This window comes from Eschscholzia californica, unplaced genomic scaffold, assembly GCF_041429995.1.
Source record: "Eschscholzia californica isolate CP2 unplaced genomic scaffold, dmEscCali1.0.p SCAF_4, whole genome shotgun sequence".
NCBI classification, from domain to species: Eukaryota; Viridiplantae; Streptophyta; class Magnoliopsida; order Ranunculales; family Papaveraceae; genus Eschscholzia; species Eschscholzia californica.
Window position 1 is genome coordinate 49,292,244 of NW_028238461.1, and position 19,077 is coordinate 49,311,320.

Below are 19,077 nucleotides of genomic sequence, written 5' to 3' on the forward strand. Positions count from 1 at the left end.
ATTGTTAAACCAATCAAACAAACAGACCCTAATCTCATTTCATCTCTCTGTAATTAGGCAAAAAGCGAGGAGAGAGAGAGAGGAGAAGCAAGGCGCGAAGGGGCACGAAATCTGTAAGTGCCACCGTTAGGGCAAAGGGGGTTGGTAAATCTTTCAATTCTCATTTAATCTTAAAAGGATCCGACTTTACTATTAAGGATCCTTTCCGTACATTTAGGGTTTTTTTCCTCAGACAGAGAAACTACAGAGAGAGAGAGAGAGAGAAGAAAGATGGCGAAATCTGGAGCAGATAAGAAAAGAGTCCGACGAGCAGCAGCTCTTCAGAATGGTACACGAGATTCTAACAACGATACTCCACCTAGGGTTTGTTCCTCTCTCTCTCTCTTACCATTTTTGGGTTTATGCATTTTTTCTGATTTCAGATCTTCTTTAATTGTTGAATGTGAAATGCAATTTAAATCTTAGAAATTGTCGTTTTTGTTGATTCAGATTGATTTTGTGTATTTGGGTGTTTGAAATTGTAGGGTTTTGATGGTTTGTTGAAATCTCACATGTCATGTAGTTTAGGTTTCTTATCTTACCTATGAGGATCAAATTCAAAATTTAGATTAATTTGTTTGCTATCTGATAAATTGGACCTAGGTTGTAAGAAAATCTTTGATTCTGAAAATCGTTATCGGGTTGATGATGGTCTCTTCTAGGGATATAATGAAATTGACCATTGAACAATGCAATTGTAGTTCATGGTTATTGGATATAAGGTGATTACCTTAACATCCCTAATTTGATCGGTTTTTGGTTTATTACTTTCTGATTCATGGGTGTTTTAGTTTTCATTATTTCTTCTGATACATCTTTCTGAAAATGTCAATGAATATTTTTTTGAGAAGAAGAGCTGTATAAGAATAGAATCACTTATATCCCAAAACTGGCCACAAGGTCCCTGTGCAGTGTGGGACAACAAGCCCTTTCTCCTCACCCGAAAAAAGAAGATAATAACTTCTCAGTCTAGCCCGCATCTACTGATACTTAGTTTCGCCATCTTATTATCCATTTGTTGTTTCTTCGGATAGTAATTTATATTTTTCAAAGTCAGCGAACACCGATTTCCTATCTCTCTAAATATTGTTTCCGTTCATGTCAGGGTGGATTCTCTGATTGTCTCACTGCAACCTGGAATGCCATTCTAGAGCTTTTAGCACTTCATTAAGCAGTCTTTATTTTAACATTGAAAATTGTGGATTTCATTAACTGCATTTGTAATGCTAACTATTCTCATTATGTTTAACACTTAAATTTCCCCTTTCTTTCTCTTGAAATATTATGGGCATGTGATTTCGAGATATTTCATTCTTTGTCTTAGATACCATTATTTATTTATCTCTCATTTTCTTGTTTATTTAGAAGAAAGCTGCAGAGAAAGATTTATTTCAGTTGTTCTCTGAAAAGGTGAGGGATCATAAGGAACTAGAGTCTAGATGGGCGGTATTACAGGAAACAAGGGTGGAGTACTTCAGAGGGAAGGACTTTGTGAAGTTTTTGACAAAACATCCAGAGCTCAAGGACGTATTGGAAACCGATAAAACCTTAGAAGCAGATGAGATTGCCGACGTTCTACTAGGAAGGAATCTTTTAGTACGGTGTGATAGAGTGGTGAAAACTGTTCGACCAGGGAAAAAGAAGTTATCCACCTGGCCAGCACACTTGGAAATATTTCCTGTAAGTTCTATTAGCCCCCCATGGTAGACTCTGTTTACTTTTGGCCTTAGTTCTTCAAACAACTTTTCATGTTATTGTTTTACCGTTTATCTGTTCCTCACACTTTTAACACTGTTTCCACATTTATACGTGTTACAGGATCAAGTATTCTCTGAAAACGATGCTTTTTTTGCTTGGACGTTTGTAAAACGCCGTCCTTTGTGGCAGACAATCCTCTCTTTTGTTTGGCCTGTGGTGACCCTAGCTATTTGTTTGTTTCCTGTCTTCCCCCATCAGTGCAAACTGCTAGTATTGTATACTTGTGCTGGGCTCCTTCTACTTATATTCACTCTGCTTTCAGGTATTCGATGAACTTCTTGAATTTTAATGTTTGTTGCATTTCTCGGTTATTTTCTTTCTAACCGTTGGATATCGATTCTCTCAAGTTGTTCATGCTTCATGGCCTAATTGCTTTTTTCTATGACCTTGTTGAAAGAAATTAACTTGTTTATGTTTTCTTCTTCATAGTCTATTGCATAAAAATATTTAGGCAATATAGCATTAAAGCATGAGTTTACCATCTCAGTTTCTGTTTTTCGTGATCATATATCAAACAATTTCCACACTGGGACCTATTGTGACTGCGTGCATATATACTGAAAAAAACAACTTGTGATATTCTTCATGTGAATTTGGTCTGTTAGTTCTTGACAACTTATTCCTTACTTTGCAGTGAGAGGTCTACTTTTTGGTTTTCTATGGGTCTTGCTTGGAAAACGAATTTGGATTTTCCCTAATATCCTTGCGGAAGAGACAACGTTGTCAGAGTTGTTCCAGTTTTGGCCCAAAAAAGATGAAGAAGAGCGACCCAAGTGGACATCGAGGCTCTTTTATGCAGCAGTGGCTGCGGGTGTCATACTTTTGCTAAGGCATCACGCACCCGATGAAGCTGCCAGAGCAAGGTTTGTTGCGAACCTAGCAGAGCTAATGATCTTCCATTTTGTAGTTTGATATGTTTGTGCTGATATTGTTCGCCAATGAGATTGGGCATGGCTAGTCCCACTACCAATTTGTGGAATTCAATAATTATGCCTAGTTTAATGATAGGCACCAGGACCACCCATAAATCTCATCTTTTACACTGATATTCTAATACAACTGGCGAAACATTGTTCTAGCTAGTTATTCTGAATTGGGTTGTTTTAACTGCTTGCAGGTACCAGAAGCGGGTATCCAATATTATTGATGATGTCCTTGAGTGGAACCCGAGATTAGCTTTATCGGGGATGATGGAAACTGTGGTTAACGCCACAGAGACACATTCAGCAACACCAGAAGAAAACACTAACCCAAACGAAAAGACCGACGGGATTAACACAGAGGAAATTACAGGTCAGGAAGAAGTTACAGTCGAGGAAGAGGATGCCGGTCAAGATCATCATCAAAATATATGATAAACAGACCACAGCCCAAGTAGAACAACACAGTATATTATAGTTGTCTCCTTTTTTTCTTTCTCTAGTATATCTGTGACTGAGCTTTTGGTATTTAATTGGAATCCCGAAAAAAATTATGTTTTCACCTCTTAATAAAGAAATCATATCAAAATTGTAACCAGATTGTTGAGTATTGATGTGTTATAGACAAATACCGGATAACATATTGCAATTTTGTTGGTTGGGGAATCTCATAGCAGTAATCAGTTTACCCAGTTCTGCGTTCTTGGGGTTTATTGGCTTGTCGTGGACTCGGTTAGAGAGGGTTAAGTTGGAGTTTAATGGCTTGTCGTGGACTCGGTTAGAGAGGGTTAAGTTGGAGTTTATTGGCTTGTCGTGGAATCGGTTAGAGGGTCAAGTTCAGACTGCAGGGCCATCTGAGTCCAGCTCCCAAGCCGATGCGACGCTACTTGGGAGCTCACAAATGGGATTATATAAAGGAGAAACAGTTGGGTCTACATGCAGATTATAAATATACCTCTCCTACAACAAGTGATCAATAACGGGATTATATAAAGGAGAAACAGTTGGGTCTACATGCAGATGATAAATATACCTCTCCTACAACAAGTGATCAATAACCATTCGGAGTACTTTAACATACCTAAAATACCTTCAAACCAATGTCAGTAAAGAAAACAAAATGGAAGAGTTCCTTCAGTTACTTTCTGAACTCTTCCATTACTACTAAGCTTCTACTCAAACCACATCAGTTTTCATTTGTACACAGAAAATAACAAACTGGGGAAAGGTTAAGAAGACAAAAGAAGCCACAATCCACTGAAAGTCTCACTTTCTTCTTCTTCTTCTCTTTCCCCCAACAAACATTAGAACCAAGCCAAGAATGAATTGCCTGAGATACATCAGCTAACCAGGAAACTTTTTAGGGTCCTACTCTCCGTTAGTATTACTGGACGAGGAACCCTTCATGTCCCTTTCAATGGTTCACTGGATGGTAAGGGCCCTGTTCGAGTTCCGGTTCACCGGGATGCTTACCCGTTGCTGGCCTGAACAGTCACCTTCCTCCCCCCTTTCACTCGATAGTGAATGAAATTGCAGGTTTTGATTACGTTGATAGCTTTTACCATCACCGTTAGTGTAAAAATGTTCTTCTTGTGTGTCCTGTATCATCGTCCCTTCTTTCTGACTATCCGAGGAGTTCTGGTTCATATTAGAGTTTGAACCCAACGAGCTTCCCAACTCTTTAGATGGTGTTGTTCCATTTTCAAGTTTCTTTGTGTTGAGAAAGCGACCTCCACAGCCCCTTGCCCTTCTCATAGCATGCTGATGCCGAGACTCATGAAGATATGGCTGTCATGAAGAAAGACAAGTTCACATTAATTAATTCCTTTTGTTTGTTTGTTTCCTTGCAGAGTAACTTGCATAAACAGAATTTGGAATGGCAGTAACTGAACTTTCTAGATATTACAATCAGATGTCTACAGAAAATAATGACATACAACCAGCTACACAGAACAAAAGTTTTAAAGAAACTATTCAAACCAAACAACCCAAAAACTCCTGCATTTCTTCTAACATTCTCACATGAGATGCTATGAAAAGGACCCCTAGTAGATGCGTAGAATCAATAGATCCACATCGAGATGGCCGTTGGTATCCTCAATTTGGTCCACCCACCTTCAAGGGCTCTTTAGCCTGTTGAAACCGGATACGATTCCCAGGTCCTCCCTGGTTATCACATTTCACGTCTAGTGTTCAGCACACAATGATTAGGATACTGACAAGGTTTCAACATATTATTCAATGGCTATACCCCTTTGTGAGTGTACTCCTAATGCAATACCCATTTGAATACCATTACCAGCAACAGCTTTCCTGGTTTACGGACCAGGTAGCTTTGTTCAGCCTAGCTCCACCAGGTATGTGTTTATCTTGGTATGGACTGGCAGTAGACCACCACACCAGGCATTATAGGTGACAGATTAACCAAAAGGCCTAATGAATATGTAAGGCAAGGTGCCTCCTTTTATGGCACATAGTACATAGCTTTCTCTTCCCATAGGCTCTCTTTATAGCACACAAGGATTCTCCACCAAGCCAAGTAGGAGGCAGACCACCAAAAGGAGTAACTAATATATTACACAAAGTGCTACCTCGTAGCCCAAATTTGTAGGTTTTCCTAAGCACTATAGAACTGTAATGCGCGTCATGAAACCTTTCCGTTCACATCACTTCCCACTGGAATCACTTGTTATTCCGGTCCATTCAGGCATTCACACCAACTAAACATGGACCCAAAGTAACAAAAGGAACAGGTACATTGATTCAATTACATCTATGAGAAAGAAGCTCTATGCATACATGATAACAACATTCCTGCATGCTACCATGAGAAAACTTCAATATAAAATGTTGTCCCTGTACACTTCAGACAAGCAAACCACTAGCAACTCATAAACTTGAAGATCAAACAGAGCAATAAGCAACTGGACACATGCACCAATAAAAGTTCAGTCCGCACCTTTCTAGACTTTATAAGTTTCCTTTCCAGCTCAGCTTTGGCACGTGACTGCCTTCGCCTCAAAATTCCTTGGTACTGCTTGGCATTTACATAAACAGGTTCTTCTGCCATTTCAAGAGGCAAAGGCATTCTGGTATGACGTAGACCAACTAAATGTGGATGCACCTAATACAATGAGCAAAATCCAATTCCATAACTCATACTACATCTATTTTCATTTTATTCAATAACTCACTATACAATTCGTGAACATTTCAATGAAAACCGATAATTGAGGCTATGTACGAGAATGTGCCCAATCTGCTAGTTTCAAATCAAGAAATGTGACCTGTAATTGATTGATTTTTTTCTCTTTTTTGACATTGTAGTCGTGGTCGATATTGATGTAATAAACCCATTATAACATCAAGATACTATTATTCATCGGAATGTTACAAGCTACATACCTGAGCTTGAGGACCAAAACCAGTCATCATTCCTGCATAATAAGGATCAGAATATGGGTACTGTGTGCATGCCTGTACTAAGCTAGAAACAGTTAGAATATCTCATACAGAGCCAGAATACTAAAATCAGTGCCCTAAACCAGAAAATTATGCAAGAAAATTGTAATTTCGGTTTGCAAAGAGATATAACCGTACAATCGAGTGACCGACGAGTTCAAATTGGGGACGTGGGATGAGGTATTCGCCACTCGTTGGGGGCATGGTAGATGCAACATGGTGCAGACGTTGGTCTTCATTTCCATAGTGTCCATCTGGTCCTGAAAGGAAAACCTTCATGGTATTATAAGGTATAAACGACTAACTGCATCTAACCACACAACACGAAGACACTTATCCTCTACAGAAAAAAAAAAAATTGATCCACTCAGTAGCATTTATAGTTCCACATCTGACTCCTTTAGTATCACTTTGTTTTGGTAGACAATCGCATACGAGAACTCACGGTTCAAAAAACCTATCACATATTATTGGTTGTCCGTCATTTGAAACTTATAAGCTAACTTGTACTTGGAATGACACGAGAATATTCCACAGTACATCTTGCAGGTCCTATAAATAGCACATCATTTGGAAGGCATTTACCTGATTGTGAGGACATGTTAGTCTGCATCTCTTGTGTGATATCATCCTCTTCATTCAGACCACTATCGCTGTGTAATTCTCTAGAATTGGCACCCATTCCACCATCAGCATTTTCCATTGAAGACGATTTTGATGTGCTTTCCCTTAAAACCCCGGAAGGATCTTTATTATACACAGAACCACGCCACCAAGGTTGAGAAGAGTTTGACGCCTGTGGAATGCCTTGTAAATTTGATTCTGATAGATTTTTATTCCTCGGTGCTGATTGCATGCCGTCAAAGTCCTTCAATAAATTATCAATCCCCTACCCAACTATATAAATCAAAAAACACATCAAGACCACTAGACAGACACTAGAAATACAATGGAAGTAAAGAAGAAACGAGGGTTGAAAACCAAACTGATATCAAATACTTTCAGATGCCATCCTATTTTCAGAAGCGGCAGTAACCCAAAAACCACAAATACAGTTCAATTCACCAGTGACTAAAGTAGAACACAGGGTAAACAAAAAAGTGACCTAATTTTCATGAAGTAAGCAATTGGATGATAAAAACAGAGTGCAAATACACACTAACACCTAGTCCAGAGGAAAGAAGCCCCAAATGCTTTATTAATAAGCAAATTAAGATTCAAAGATAATGAAAAGGAAAATTTTCTCACTAATTAAACCAAAGCCATAAGCTATTTCACCAATTACTGTACCCAGGAAATTAAACCCTAGTTTCAGAGACCACCAGTTGAGCATAAAATTGTGGAAATTGAAGTCCAACCCAAGCTACTGGAAATCAACCGATATCTTAAAAATTACAAATCAGAGATAACTTGAGAACTACAACAAGCTTGAAGTTTGAAAAATCAACGAACTCCATAAAAGAGTAAAAAAACGAAACTTTTATCTAGATCACTGATCAAATACCCTAATCCCCAAATCCCCATTAACAAGATCATTAAATCAACATAAACAGTACGAAAATCAAACATGGAAAGACCGAAAGGAGAAAACAGGTATACCCAAACCCTAATTTACACAATCTTCTTAAATCATTCAATTCAATTCAATTCAGATACAAACAAAGCATGTACTCGGAAGGAACTAAGAAGTGAACTTACTGGTTGATACGAACTGTAGTGGAAAAAACCCTAAAATCACCAGAATTCAAATCCATAGATTTCTCACAAAATCGAGTTTTCTCTGCATTTTCTCCTGGAGAGAGAGAAACAATAGTGTGAAGAGATGAAACCAAAATTAAGAAGAATTTTGACGTTGATGTCCTTCGTTTATCAGGGGTATGACAAATTTGTCCTTTTTAAGGAAACTCCGATTTTAATATTTGTTTTTGGATCTTGGGTAAGAGGAGATGATAGGGTGCTACTCCAATCACACAAATATGGTGAGAATCATTTCTACTGTTATAAATGTATACTAATATTTATCTTCTTTAGAAATGGACTTCCGATCTATCTAGGTTAGTCATTACCGATCATTGGTACATTACTGCTTAAGTTCAACACTTCCAACCACTTGAGCAACCAAGTATTAACTATACATTTTCTCTTTAGTATTGGCTTCTTTAGACTTTAGAGTCTCCAATGTGATTGTTTTTGTTTCAACTAATGTGGTTTACATGGAGGTTAATCAAACAATGAGTGAAAAACTCTTTGTAACAAAAAACCAAGAGTAAAGAACTGGATCATATGTAAATTTTTTAGTTTGTGTTTTTCGTGTCTACCGCGAGGTCAGTTACACTAGATGTGATGGTTAAGTTAGCTTCCAGAAGCTCGTTATAAGGAGTGTGTGTTGTTGTTTTTGTCCCTTTTTTATTTCACAATTTTGTTTCGAGAAGAGTTATCATAAGTTTTGTTTGTTGTTGTTATGCTGAAGAGTCGTCATACGTTTTGTGAAGCCCACGTAGTTTGTATTTTAAGCTTCCATTGATCCAATTCAAAATCAATTTCCAATGAACTGAGAAATATATACAAAATATATTTTTTTTGTTTGAAGTCAAATTATTTGTTGTTTATGTAAGATAGTTCTCACGGTCTTGCATATAGATATGCAATTTTAGTGAACAATAGCATTTAAGATACAAAAATCATGTTTTGTAAATCACTTTAAAATATGTCAATATTATTGTAGACAGTGTAAAATTGTGATATCAATTCATGAGAAATTAAAGTTTTTTTTTTTGTTGAAAGTATTAAAGAGTTGATATATTTACGAGATTGAAAAAGAATAACAAAGACACTAGAAAGAAGGGACTACTTGAAGAGTCTATGGTAAAATGTTAGATCGTTAAACCCGTTAAAAGGGTAGTTCAATAAAATGTCAAAATAACTTCATAACAAATTGCGAATGATAGTTTAAAAGGATCCTCTTCATTGTGTTATAGGCGCCCGTTGCAAGACAAAATTTAGAGAAAAAATGTGAAGAAAAAAACATGAATAACATTTTAGAACAACCCTTTTAGGATAACCCAATCACAAGGGACTTTCAATAAACCTAATTATACTATAACTATACTGAACTTTAGGCTATAGTTAGTCGGATTTTAGACCATGATTTAGTTAGGCTTTAGTTTTGTTCTTGTTTAATCTGACAGTTATCGTATTTATCATATCTTTGATGTATCTATGTCATTGTAATGATGATCATACATCGTAATCATTTTCCTAAAAAAATTATACTAAACTTTGGAAAGAAAAAATACGTCATGTGAAGAGATATTTGACACTATAACCTCAAATATTATTACGTCATAAAACGACACATATTCAATGGAAATTAAGAACTAATAATTTGTTTTTAACAATTCAAACAAATACGAGGTACAAAATCGTCATTTCGACACTAAATTGTGTCTTTGCGTGCGTTGGGCAGGAGACAGCAATCGACGCCACGTGTTTGGTCCCAAACACGACTTGTGTATTTTAATGGTCAACTATTTGACACGTCGACGTAAGAGAATAGTTGGTTCATTTAATCTGGGCTTTCCTTCTTCTGCTACACTGTATCTCTCACCTACTCTAAAGTAAGTGTACTAGACTCTCTAACCTAACCAATTAACAGTCTCAATTACCAAGTTAGAATAGCGGTCTTTATCACCCACGTCAAAAGTAGGTGATATGGTAATAAACTATTGGCATTATCTGTCCTTGCAGAAAAAAAGCTGAGTCTTTATCGAAAACGACAATGGTGAAGCTCGTGACGAGGATACCGTTGATATAGAACGCATGTCGAGGAAAATTATTTATGGCTGACCGATTATTTAACCACTATTATTTTACCACGTTGGAAGACCTCATATTAACTAATACAAGACTACAAAAATTGCACAGTATTTTTTAGGGTCGGGGGTTCTTGTGGTTTGGGAACCAGGATTGGCTACTTGTTTCATCCTACACGAACCGAGCTCTTAACGAGCTGCTCGAGCTCGGCTCGACTATTGCTCGTGTTCGACTCGAATATTAACGAGTCCGAGCTTAACACGAGCTCAAAATCAAGCTCGTTTACATAAACGAGCCGAGCTTGAACATTCTTTAGTGTATCACGAGCTACTCGTGAACAACTCGTTTAACATACTCTTATAATAGTATAGTACATAATTACGTATTAGTATTGAAACTTGTACATGAAATATCAACCATTAAAGAATTATCGGAATATGAATCATTAATCATTATTATTGTATGTGACAAATGATCATTGAAGTATTTTGATGATTTAGAAAGTTTTAATTTGAAGTATTTTGATAAACGAGTTTAAAACAATGCGAGCTCGAGTTCGAGCTCGAGCTCTTTCAAACTTATACGAACCGAGCTTGAACAAGTGGACAATTACTCGAACGAGCTCGAGCTCGAGCTCGACAGTCAAATACACGAACCGAACTTGAACATCTTACTACTCGACTCAAGTACACCCCTAATCCCAATTCATATACAACTAAACTATTTATAGAAAGATTAAATATGCCTAAATTTAGATGGGTGGCTCACCTTTTCTTTGGAATTCACACGGTCCGAACGAGTTCCACTTATGCCCTAGTATATGCTCTTCGACCCTTAGGACTCCTACAAGAGAGGGGGTTTTCTCACTAGTTTGGCCCGATCAACTGAAATACAAAACATACGAGACGAGAATAATGTATCAATACTTCAAAAGGGAAAGCTTTCTCATGCCTAAAAATGGAATGTAAAAAAGTTTTCCCATGCCCAAACACAAGAAGCAAAGGTCTCTCTTTCCTTCACTCTGCTTGGGCCTTTTAATGCACTATACCCTAGTTAATTGGTGGGTGTTTTTAAAATATTTTGAAGTAGTCAGGAGACTTGGTAAGTGCAATTTTAAATGCACTCACCACTTTTGTTATATACACTCACATGAGTCACATCAAAGGTCAGTATTGTTCAAGTCTAAGGAAATGTGAGTTTATATAACAAAAATGGCGAGTGTATTGATACATTATTCTAAGTCAGTTCAAAATTCTGACTCCTATATTTATGTCTATAAATATGGCCCCTCTCTCCTCTTCAAACATAAGGTTATCTCTCTCCCCTACAATTCTATCTGAGATTTATGTTGTAACTAGGGTATAGCCCGTGCCCGTAGGGCACGGAAATTTCTATATTTATGTTATACAAAATTATCAAATATTTTGGTCTTACACAAATATTGAAGCAATAAAATATATTTAAGATAATAACCGATAACACATGAATTGTTTGAAGGTAGAAAAGAGGAAAGAGAGAAAAAGAGTTAGAGAGTTTTTAAGGAGTGGGTAATTATTTTGACGGTTAAATATCTATCATTTCAAAGTCTCTTTAAAATGAAGGGCCATAATTTACAAAAGAAATTGGACGACCGAGATTTATAAACCAAAGTTATGACATGACACCAAAACCTATGTCATTTGTTATATAAATTTAAATTTATTTTTCTTGTCTTCGAATGCGTTAGCCAAGAAGGATCTTTCCTGTACGTAGGACGGGGAGGGAACCTCGTTTCTTATAGAAAATAGATCAATTTAAGCGAAGGAAATTGTTATTACGAAGATGCTACTTGGCCAGAGGTTTTTACCCCACCATGGTCCGGGAGCTGCCATTGCATGTTCTTTTTCAAAATTGGACATGTCATCTCATCCTCAAAACCATGCTTGGGCAAGAACCTAAGGCCAAATAACATTTTTGTTCTTTGATTGTCTAGAAGTGCTACTATGACATGTAGAATCTTATGTTCTGTTAGTGTTTTTAAATTTCTGATACAAAGATATCACAAATCCAAATGCACTTATTTATTTGTTCTTATTGGAATTCCAAAGAGTTTTTTTATTCATTATACGATGTGGATAAAAACCTACTCTCTGTCGAATCCAAAATTTCAAACCAGTCGGACCAAATGTTCGTTTTCAAATGTCTACACAACTTTTTCTTTACATTAACTTCCAGAGTCATTACATTACGTTCCCTACATTACATAGATACATATAACATGTTGACACATCTAGTCTTATAATTGTCATTAATAAGGACATTTTTCACTTGAAAGACTGTTTAACAACCCATAATTAAGGTCATTATATGAGGCCTATAGCCTATTGGGAGATTTTAAAAGGCCTCCCCGTTTTTGTTAAAAGGCCTCCCCATGATTTTGTTGACTTAGTAAAAACCCTTTGACTTAGCTTGGTTAAAGGGCCCCCCTCTTTGAATGGGTGAAAAAAAACCCCTTTAAAGGTGTATTTCACCCACATTTTCTCTCCTCCATCTCATTTTCTCTCTCTGCCACATCATCATCTTCTCCGGTAGGTCGCCGGCCGGCCGGCGACCTTCAAATTTTTTTTTTTATTCTCTCTCTTCTCTCTCTCCAAATTTTTTTTTTTTTTAACTCTCTCTCTCTATAGATCTAGAGAGAGAGAGCAGCCATTGAAGGTCTGCGAACAGACCTTCAATGGATCTGTTCGCAGACCTTCAAAGGGTCTGCGAACAGACCCTTTGAAGGTCTGTTCGCAGACCTCTAATGGGTCTGCGAGCAGATCTGGATCTGCTCTCTCTCTCTCTCTCTAGATCTCTAGAGAGAGAGAGAGAGTTAAAAAAAAGAAAAAAAAAAAAAAAAATTTTTGGAGAGAGAGAGAGAAGAGAGAGAATAAAAAAAAAAAAAAAAAAATTTAAAGGTCGCCGGCCGGAAGTTTGGCCGGCCGGCGACCTACCGGAGAAGATGATGATGTGGCGTGGTCAACATCTCTGGTCTTGGGTTAAGTTTGACCTAACGGCGTTAACTTTGCCGTTAGGTCAAATATTGATGAAGGAGGTGCTCTTTTGTAGAGGGGGCCCTATAACCAAATGGGTTATAATGAGGGGCGCTTTTAGCGGGGAGGCCTTTTAACAAAAACGGGGGGGCCTTTTAAAATTTCCCTAGCCTATTTATCCTACCTTTTAAGTTATTTAAATCAAGTCTATTAAATTATGAATTCGACTTCTGTTGAGATTCGAACCTAAGACGTTCGGAGTTCAGAACGAACATGAACCAGTGTATCAAAAGGTGGTGGACAATTTCTACACTTAAAAGGAAACAATCCACAATTAAACCAAAAGGAGTAGATTCAATAAGTTTTTGTCCATCCTTACCCTAATTAAGTGGGGGAGTGACTCAATCACTTTTAATCTACAACATGAGTTTTTGACTGAAAAGAAAAAGGAGAGAATGAAAGGAGAGGGAATGTCTCACTTTTCTTCCTCTGTTATTGAATAGAAGAGAAGTAGGGTCGACAACCTCGGATTCTAGAAAAGTCATAATTTAGAGAGAGAAACTTACAAGGAATCAAAGTAAAGATGATCAGACTAATATCATTGGACTGCAAAAAAAAGACCAAGGAACTTCCCCCACCAAAGAAGGAAGAAAGCCTATGAATACCACTTCACATTCACTTTGATTTTCTAGTTGTACCTTATAATGAAATTAAATGACTTTTTAGTCCTACCCATATCCAATTCAAATACACCAACCGCCAATTATGTTGATTGATGAGGAATAGTATTTTCTAGAGAAATTTTGTCAAAGTCTGAGTCGAAAGTTGATGCAGAATCATCTCGACCACAAAAATTCATTAATATATTGCTTGCAATAATGTTGGTTGTTTTAAAATGAACCAACTCGACGGGTGTCTAACACTCTGAATTTTATTATCTAATTTTATACGTAAAATGTGGCTATATATGTACGGAAAAGAGATAATAAAATGGTTGTGTTAGCTATACATATATTATGTGCCTTGTTTGAAGGAAACCCATTTTTAATGAGGAGTTGAATCATGCAAGGGTGACCCTCCTAAAATGATATGCCTTCTCAAGTTGTGGGTCTCGTTCTCTCTCCCTGGAGTCAAATCAGAGAATTATAAGTGACGATTAACCACATCATGAACATAAACCATCTTACCACTCATGAAACAATATGCATAAAGTATCCACTCTACTCCCAACTTAAACTTGGTATGACACACCCTTTATCTGTGTCTATTTGACTGATATAGTGATATTTCAACTCACTAAAGCCAAACGTGAGCTAGATTTAGAACGTCGTGAGACAGTGTGGTCTATATTTTGTGTAGGCATTAGAGTGTTGATAGGACTTTTCCCTAGTACAAGAGAGGATCGAGAATTATGCACCATTAGTGGGCTAGTTATCGTACCCCATGGTAAATGTTGGATAGCCAAGTGCGAAGCATATAACTATTGAAAGTATTTAAGAAGTAAGCCACCCCAAGATGAGTGTTCTCTATTTCGACTTTCTCCAAACTAAGCTTTTAGTAGCATAACCGAGCGAACGACAGGTATTCTCTTGATACGGGAATGAAGCGACAAATATTTTGATAATTAAGAGAAAGTCATCACGAGATGAACCATATTTATCATTACGATACATGTCGAGTGGAAGCTTATATAACTAAAACTTCTTAACTGGCGAATATACTTAACACTGTTGTTATTGATTCAACTAGACACACCTTACGCAACTTACTTTCATATTTTTTGTTTTTTTCAGGAAAATTTAAATTTTACCGTAAATAGATTAGTGGATCCATTAAGATTACTATAAACTAACAATATTTAGCCTCTTACGTTCACTTCTCAAGGGCCCGATCAACAAATTATAACATATTATTATCGGATATTTCCTATCTAAATTCTTCTCTTTTTCTTAAGAAAAACTTTTTGGATATGCTCCATTGTTCTTTTTTTTTTGAATTGATATGCTCCATTGTTCTTAGATGCTGCATCAATGTCACCAATCATCAAATTAGTAAATTATTGAAAAGTTTTACCAATTAAAGTAAGAAAAGTAGGGATAGGATCAACAACTACAATTTACTAATTAACCCGCACGAGTTATTTCATTGGATTCTCTTAACATATGTTGGCAAAAAATCTAACCAACAAACACTCACACCTGACACCATGATTTCACCACCATTTAAAAAAGAAAAAGACAAACACAAAATATTAATATTTTAGGTATTAGGATATTGGAAGGAGCACTGTTTTCTCTAATCCACTTTTTCTATCTTCCACTCCTTTTTAAGGGGATGTTTGTTAGGTTCTTGTGAAGTGAAACCAAGAATATATCGGCCTGTTTATGTATAATATTGTATTGGATGGCCAACCACTGATAGCCTAGTTGGTAGTGCGTCTATTCTGCATTACGAGTGTCTCATATTCGATCTCGTGTAACTGCAAATATATAATTATCGAATTTGGGAATAAATAAAGTAGTTAGATGGATCAATAGATTCGTTGGACTTTATACTCTTCATTTTTGTGAGCCTTAAATTCGACTGTTATCGTACTTATCACATTGTATTGATGTATCAATGTCTTTGTAATTATTATCTTATTCAATATCCAAATAACATATTATATTGGATGAAAAGAAATTCCTTCAAGAGGATTATATGGATTTCAGTAAGACTAGTTATTGTAGTGTCGATCTCAATTTTAAAATGAGTTCTTGAGGCCTATGTTTGTGTCTTTTAAGATAATACGGAATTCCAATAAAAAGACATTTATCGGGGTTTTCGTTATTTATGTGAAAAAAAAAGAAATCTTTTGAGATTACGTTCTTTTTCTATATTCGATAAAGAAATTCAAAATTTGTGTAATTACCAAAAAGTAGAACTATTTACAAAACTGACTTGCACTGTAAAATCTTGATTCCGTCTGAAATATTGACAAATAGACATCTATACTATTTACAACCAAGTAAGGGGGTGCCAGAATAGTTAAATATTGTCTTTTTTTAAATTAAAAAAAGTCTTGCCCTTAATGGGGTGGTTGAAACAAATAAAGTTATTAATTTCAAAGGTAAATTTATTAGTTCATTAGGGGATTCAAAGTACTAACACTACCAAAAAATAGGAATGAAATCTCATGTCATGAATATACCAAACCAAACAAGACTTTGTACTTTGTTGATAAACATATAGAAACTGCTAAATGCAGTTTTGAATTACACTCAAATCCAACCCATTACATTTAACATTTCCAAATGTTAAATTCAAATTTCAAAAAGGAAAGAAGAAAAGAAACAAACCCATTATAGCTCATCATCTTGAATGAACTTTAACAAACTGCATCTAATTAGAACACAAGTGTATATCCTACACATACTTTAAAAACCCTAGCAAATTAGCAAAAAAAAAAAAAAAGATCTGCAAAATTTGATCTAATTAAGAGTCACTCTTTCAAACATCAAACTCTCTCTTCCTCTAAAACACACTTCAACTATTTCTTGATCTTCAATGATCAAACTAGCTTTTCGCTAGCATCGATAAAGATAAACTAACATATATCACCCTAAGTAACTTATACAACTATGATGTTTTAAATATATTACAAAAACCTAATTCAAACTACTCGTCTGCATACAGTAAGATTCGAACTCTGGTTTCCACAGTAGAGAGACACATATTTCAAACTGAGATATCATGAACTGCAAAAACGAAAAAGAGTTCTATTTCCGGATTAGTAAAGAAAGGAATGGGTGACCTTTGTGATGAGCAATTTGAAACTACTTTTCTCTTCTTCATTGGAGCTGGTGGACACGACAAGGTCTCCGGTATTCGATGTTTTTTACCTCTCGGCGTTAAGCATACATCTTGTACTACATCGTCTTTGTCGTTGTCGTTGTCGTGTATTTTCTTGGATAGTTTTTGAGTACTTGTGGTGGTGGAATTACAAGTTAACTCCTTTGTCTTTGTCATTGATGAAGATGAGGGAGACTTCTTCTTCGTTTCTTGAGGTTTTTTCTTATATTGGGTTCTTCTTGTTCTTCTAGTACTACTTGTTATTGAAGAAGTTCTCTCTATTGGTGATGATGAAGATGAAGATGAAGATGAAGATGTATCTGATTGAAAAAGTTGTCTCTTGTATTGGGTGCTTGATCTTGTTCTAACACCAGATGGAGCCATTATAACCAAACCTTGAAAATCAGCTACAAAACACTATGAAGTATCAAACTTCTAAGCTAACTTAAAAACCCTCTTAATTAAAATTGACCCATTTATAGGTTTTCGCCTCTCTCTCTCTCTCTCTCTCTCAACCAAATTTAGACCAAAGGAAAAAATTTGTTCAGCTTCCCCAATGCTATAAATCTTTTGGTAATTGAAATTCAAATTGATGGATAAATGGAGAAAAGAGAAGAACTAGAGAGAGAATAGCTAGCTAGCTATAATCAGAAGATCATTAATAATATTACTATTAAGCTATAATAATCAGACCAAAACTTGAAACTTATCCAGAAAAAGAAAAACAAAGATATTAATACAGTTTTATAGTGAAGAGTGAGTTAAGAATAAAAGAAGTAAAAAAACCCTAACTACCCCTTTCTTTTGAAAAGCACCCTACCCACCAGTACCACCACTAAAGATTGTCAGCAAAGAGAATCTCTAGGCATGAAAAAACACAAAACCCTAGTCCCATCTATATAATGCAAAAATACTCTTTTGTGCCCTACTCACCTCCTGACTTGATTCCTGCCTCAGTACACATAATTTAAATGCTTGTAAGGCCGCCCCTTCCACATAATTCATTTTCCCTCAACAGACAAGATAATAGAAGTAAAAAAGAGAAGGGGAGTGCTAGTTCCTTTTATAAATAATTGAAAGTAAGTTCTAAAGGCGCCGATAATAAGTGTTAAGAAGCTCATCCTTCACTCACAAATTCTCCGACAAATTTGCCTTTGAGAGAGGTCAGGGGTTTACTCTGAATATATGAAACTGTTCTGCGAACTAAGAGCATCTCCAATGCAAAACTCAATCTTAGAAATTCGGAGTGCCACATAGGATTTTCTGAGTTTTTCTTAAAAAATCATCTCAAATGCAAAACTCAACTAAGATCTCAAAAATGATGTGTCGAGAGTGGAATAGAGATATTTCAAGAGGACACTCTATTTTCAGAGTGTCCTCTTGAGATATCTCTAATTGTCCAACTCATCAATATTTAAATTTCAACCAATAGAAATCAAGGCTTCGATATTTCCAAAATAACTAATTATTTTTTTACAAAAATAACCATGACACGTGAGTAAAATAAAAGAGTTTAGAGTGTTGCATTGGAGACATACAAGAATTGAGGATCTCTATTTTCGACACCTAGGAGTGAGAATCTCAATTGAAACTTGACAAATAGGACGAATAGAGATTTTTTTTGAGTTTTGCATTGGAGATGCTCTAAGGATCCAAATTTAGTGAGGAGAGTGCAATATACTTTAGAACGTAAAGGTATGTATCTGAATATTTTTATGTACTATAAAATATGAACGTAAAACTATACAGAAAAGTGAATTTTATTTACGTCGCCCTTATATTTGTCATTTCGATGTTGGCCAGATAGATGACAAAAGGGAGGCATCATATTTTCATGTATAAATGTGTAATTAGTGAGCATAATTTGGTACAAAGAGATGGGAGGACCCTATCCTAGAGTAGAATAAAAAAAAGGTAGCATTTCAGACCTACCATTAGTTTAAGAAATCGAAGCATTGGGTTAGGTGTTTGGTAGAAAACTTGAGTCGATCCCCACACGAGTTTTCTCGATATCAACACTCGATACAAATTGTTTTAATATTGTTATTGGAATTTTCTTTTTCTGAAAGGCCAAATCTGAACTTGGCTCAGTCATGCACTCAGTTGTTTCAAGGGAGTTTACCTTTTCCCCTGAATCTATCTAGAAATTTGAAGGTGTAGGCTTGTTTTGATTGTCTAGAAACCCTAATACATACCAGTTGATGGAAGCTGACTATAAACCACAACTAAGATGGTATCTGTTT

The 19,077-nt window shown here is 36.1% G+C and overlaps 2 protein-coding genes across 3 annotated transcripts; one reads left to right on the forward strand and one right to left on the reverse strand.

Moving 5' to 3' along the window:
- On the forward strand, positions 1-3,315 carry LOC147545614 (translocation protein SEC62-like). 2 transcript variants are annotated; one of them, XM_086632675.1, is made up of 5 exons: positions 1-363; positions 1,405-1,719; positions 1,858-2,059; positions 2,432-2,660; positions 2,915-3,315. In XM_086632675.1, the coding sequence occupies exons 1-5, from the start codon at positions 271-273 to the stop codon at positions 3,150-3,152; spliced, it is 1,077 nt and encodes a 358-aa protein (XP_086488801.1). In that variant the 5' UTR covers positions 1-270; the 3' UTR covers positions 3,153-3,315. The 2 variants fall into 2 exon arrangements, with proteins under 2 accessions (XP_086488801.1, XP_086488802.1); XM_086632676.1 differs by having other exon boundaries at positions 1,408-1,719.
- Positions 3,316-3,765: 450 nt separating this feature from the next.
- LOC147545615 (nuclear transcription factor Y subunit A-1-like) lies at positions 3,766-8,314 on the reverse strand. The gene is made up of 6 exons (XM_086632677.1): positions 7,878-8,314; positions 6,765-7,076; positions 6,318-6,439; positions 6,123-6,194; positions 5,677-5,841; positions 3,766-4,505 (listed from the first exon to the last, which is right to left on the reverse strand). The coding sequence occupies exons 2-6, from the start codon at positions 7,033-7,035 to the stop codon at positions 4,140-4,142; spliced, it is 996 nt and encodes a 331-aa protein (XP_086488803.1). The 5' UTR covers positions 7,036-7,076; positions 7,878-8,314; the 3' UTR covers positions 3,766-4,139.
- Between the last annotated feature and the right edge of the window lie 10,763 nt (positions 8,315-19,077).

Excerpts from the sequence above, each read along its gene's own strand:
- LOC147545614 (XM_086632675.1), top strand. The coding sequence starts at position 271 with ATGGCGAAATCTGGAGCAGATAAGAAAAGAGTCCGACGAGCAGCAGCT. Across the intron at positions 2,060-2,431 it reads TATATTCACTCTGCTTTCAG|TGAGAGGTCTACTTTTTGGT; the intron begins GTATTCGATGAA and ends CTTACTTTGCAG. Across the intron at positions 2,661-2,914 it reads GATGAAGCTGCCAGAGCAAG|GTACCAGAAGCGGGTATCCA; the intron begins GTTTGTTGCGAA and ends AACTGCTTGCAG.
- LOC147545615 (XM_086632677.1), bottom strand. The coding sequence starts at position 7,035 with ATGCAATCAGCACCGAGGAATAAAAATCTATCAGAATCAAATTTACAA. Across the intron at positions 6,440-6,764 it reads TAACATGTCCTCACAATCAG|GACCAGATGGACACTATGGA; the intron begins GTAAATGCCTTC and ends TTTTCCTTTCAG. Across the intron at positions 4,506-5,676 it reads AACTTATAAAGTCTAGAAAG|CCATATCTTCATGAGTCTCG; the intron begins GTGCGGACTGAA and ends TCTTCATGACAG.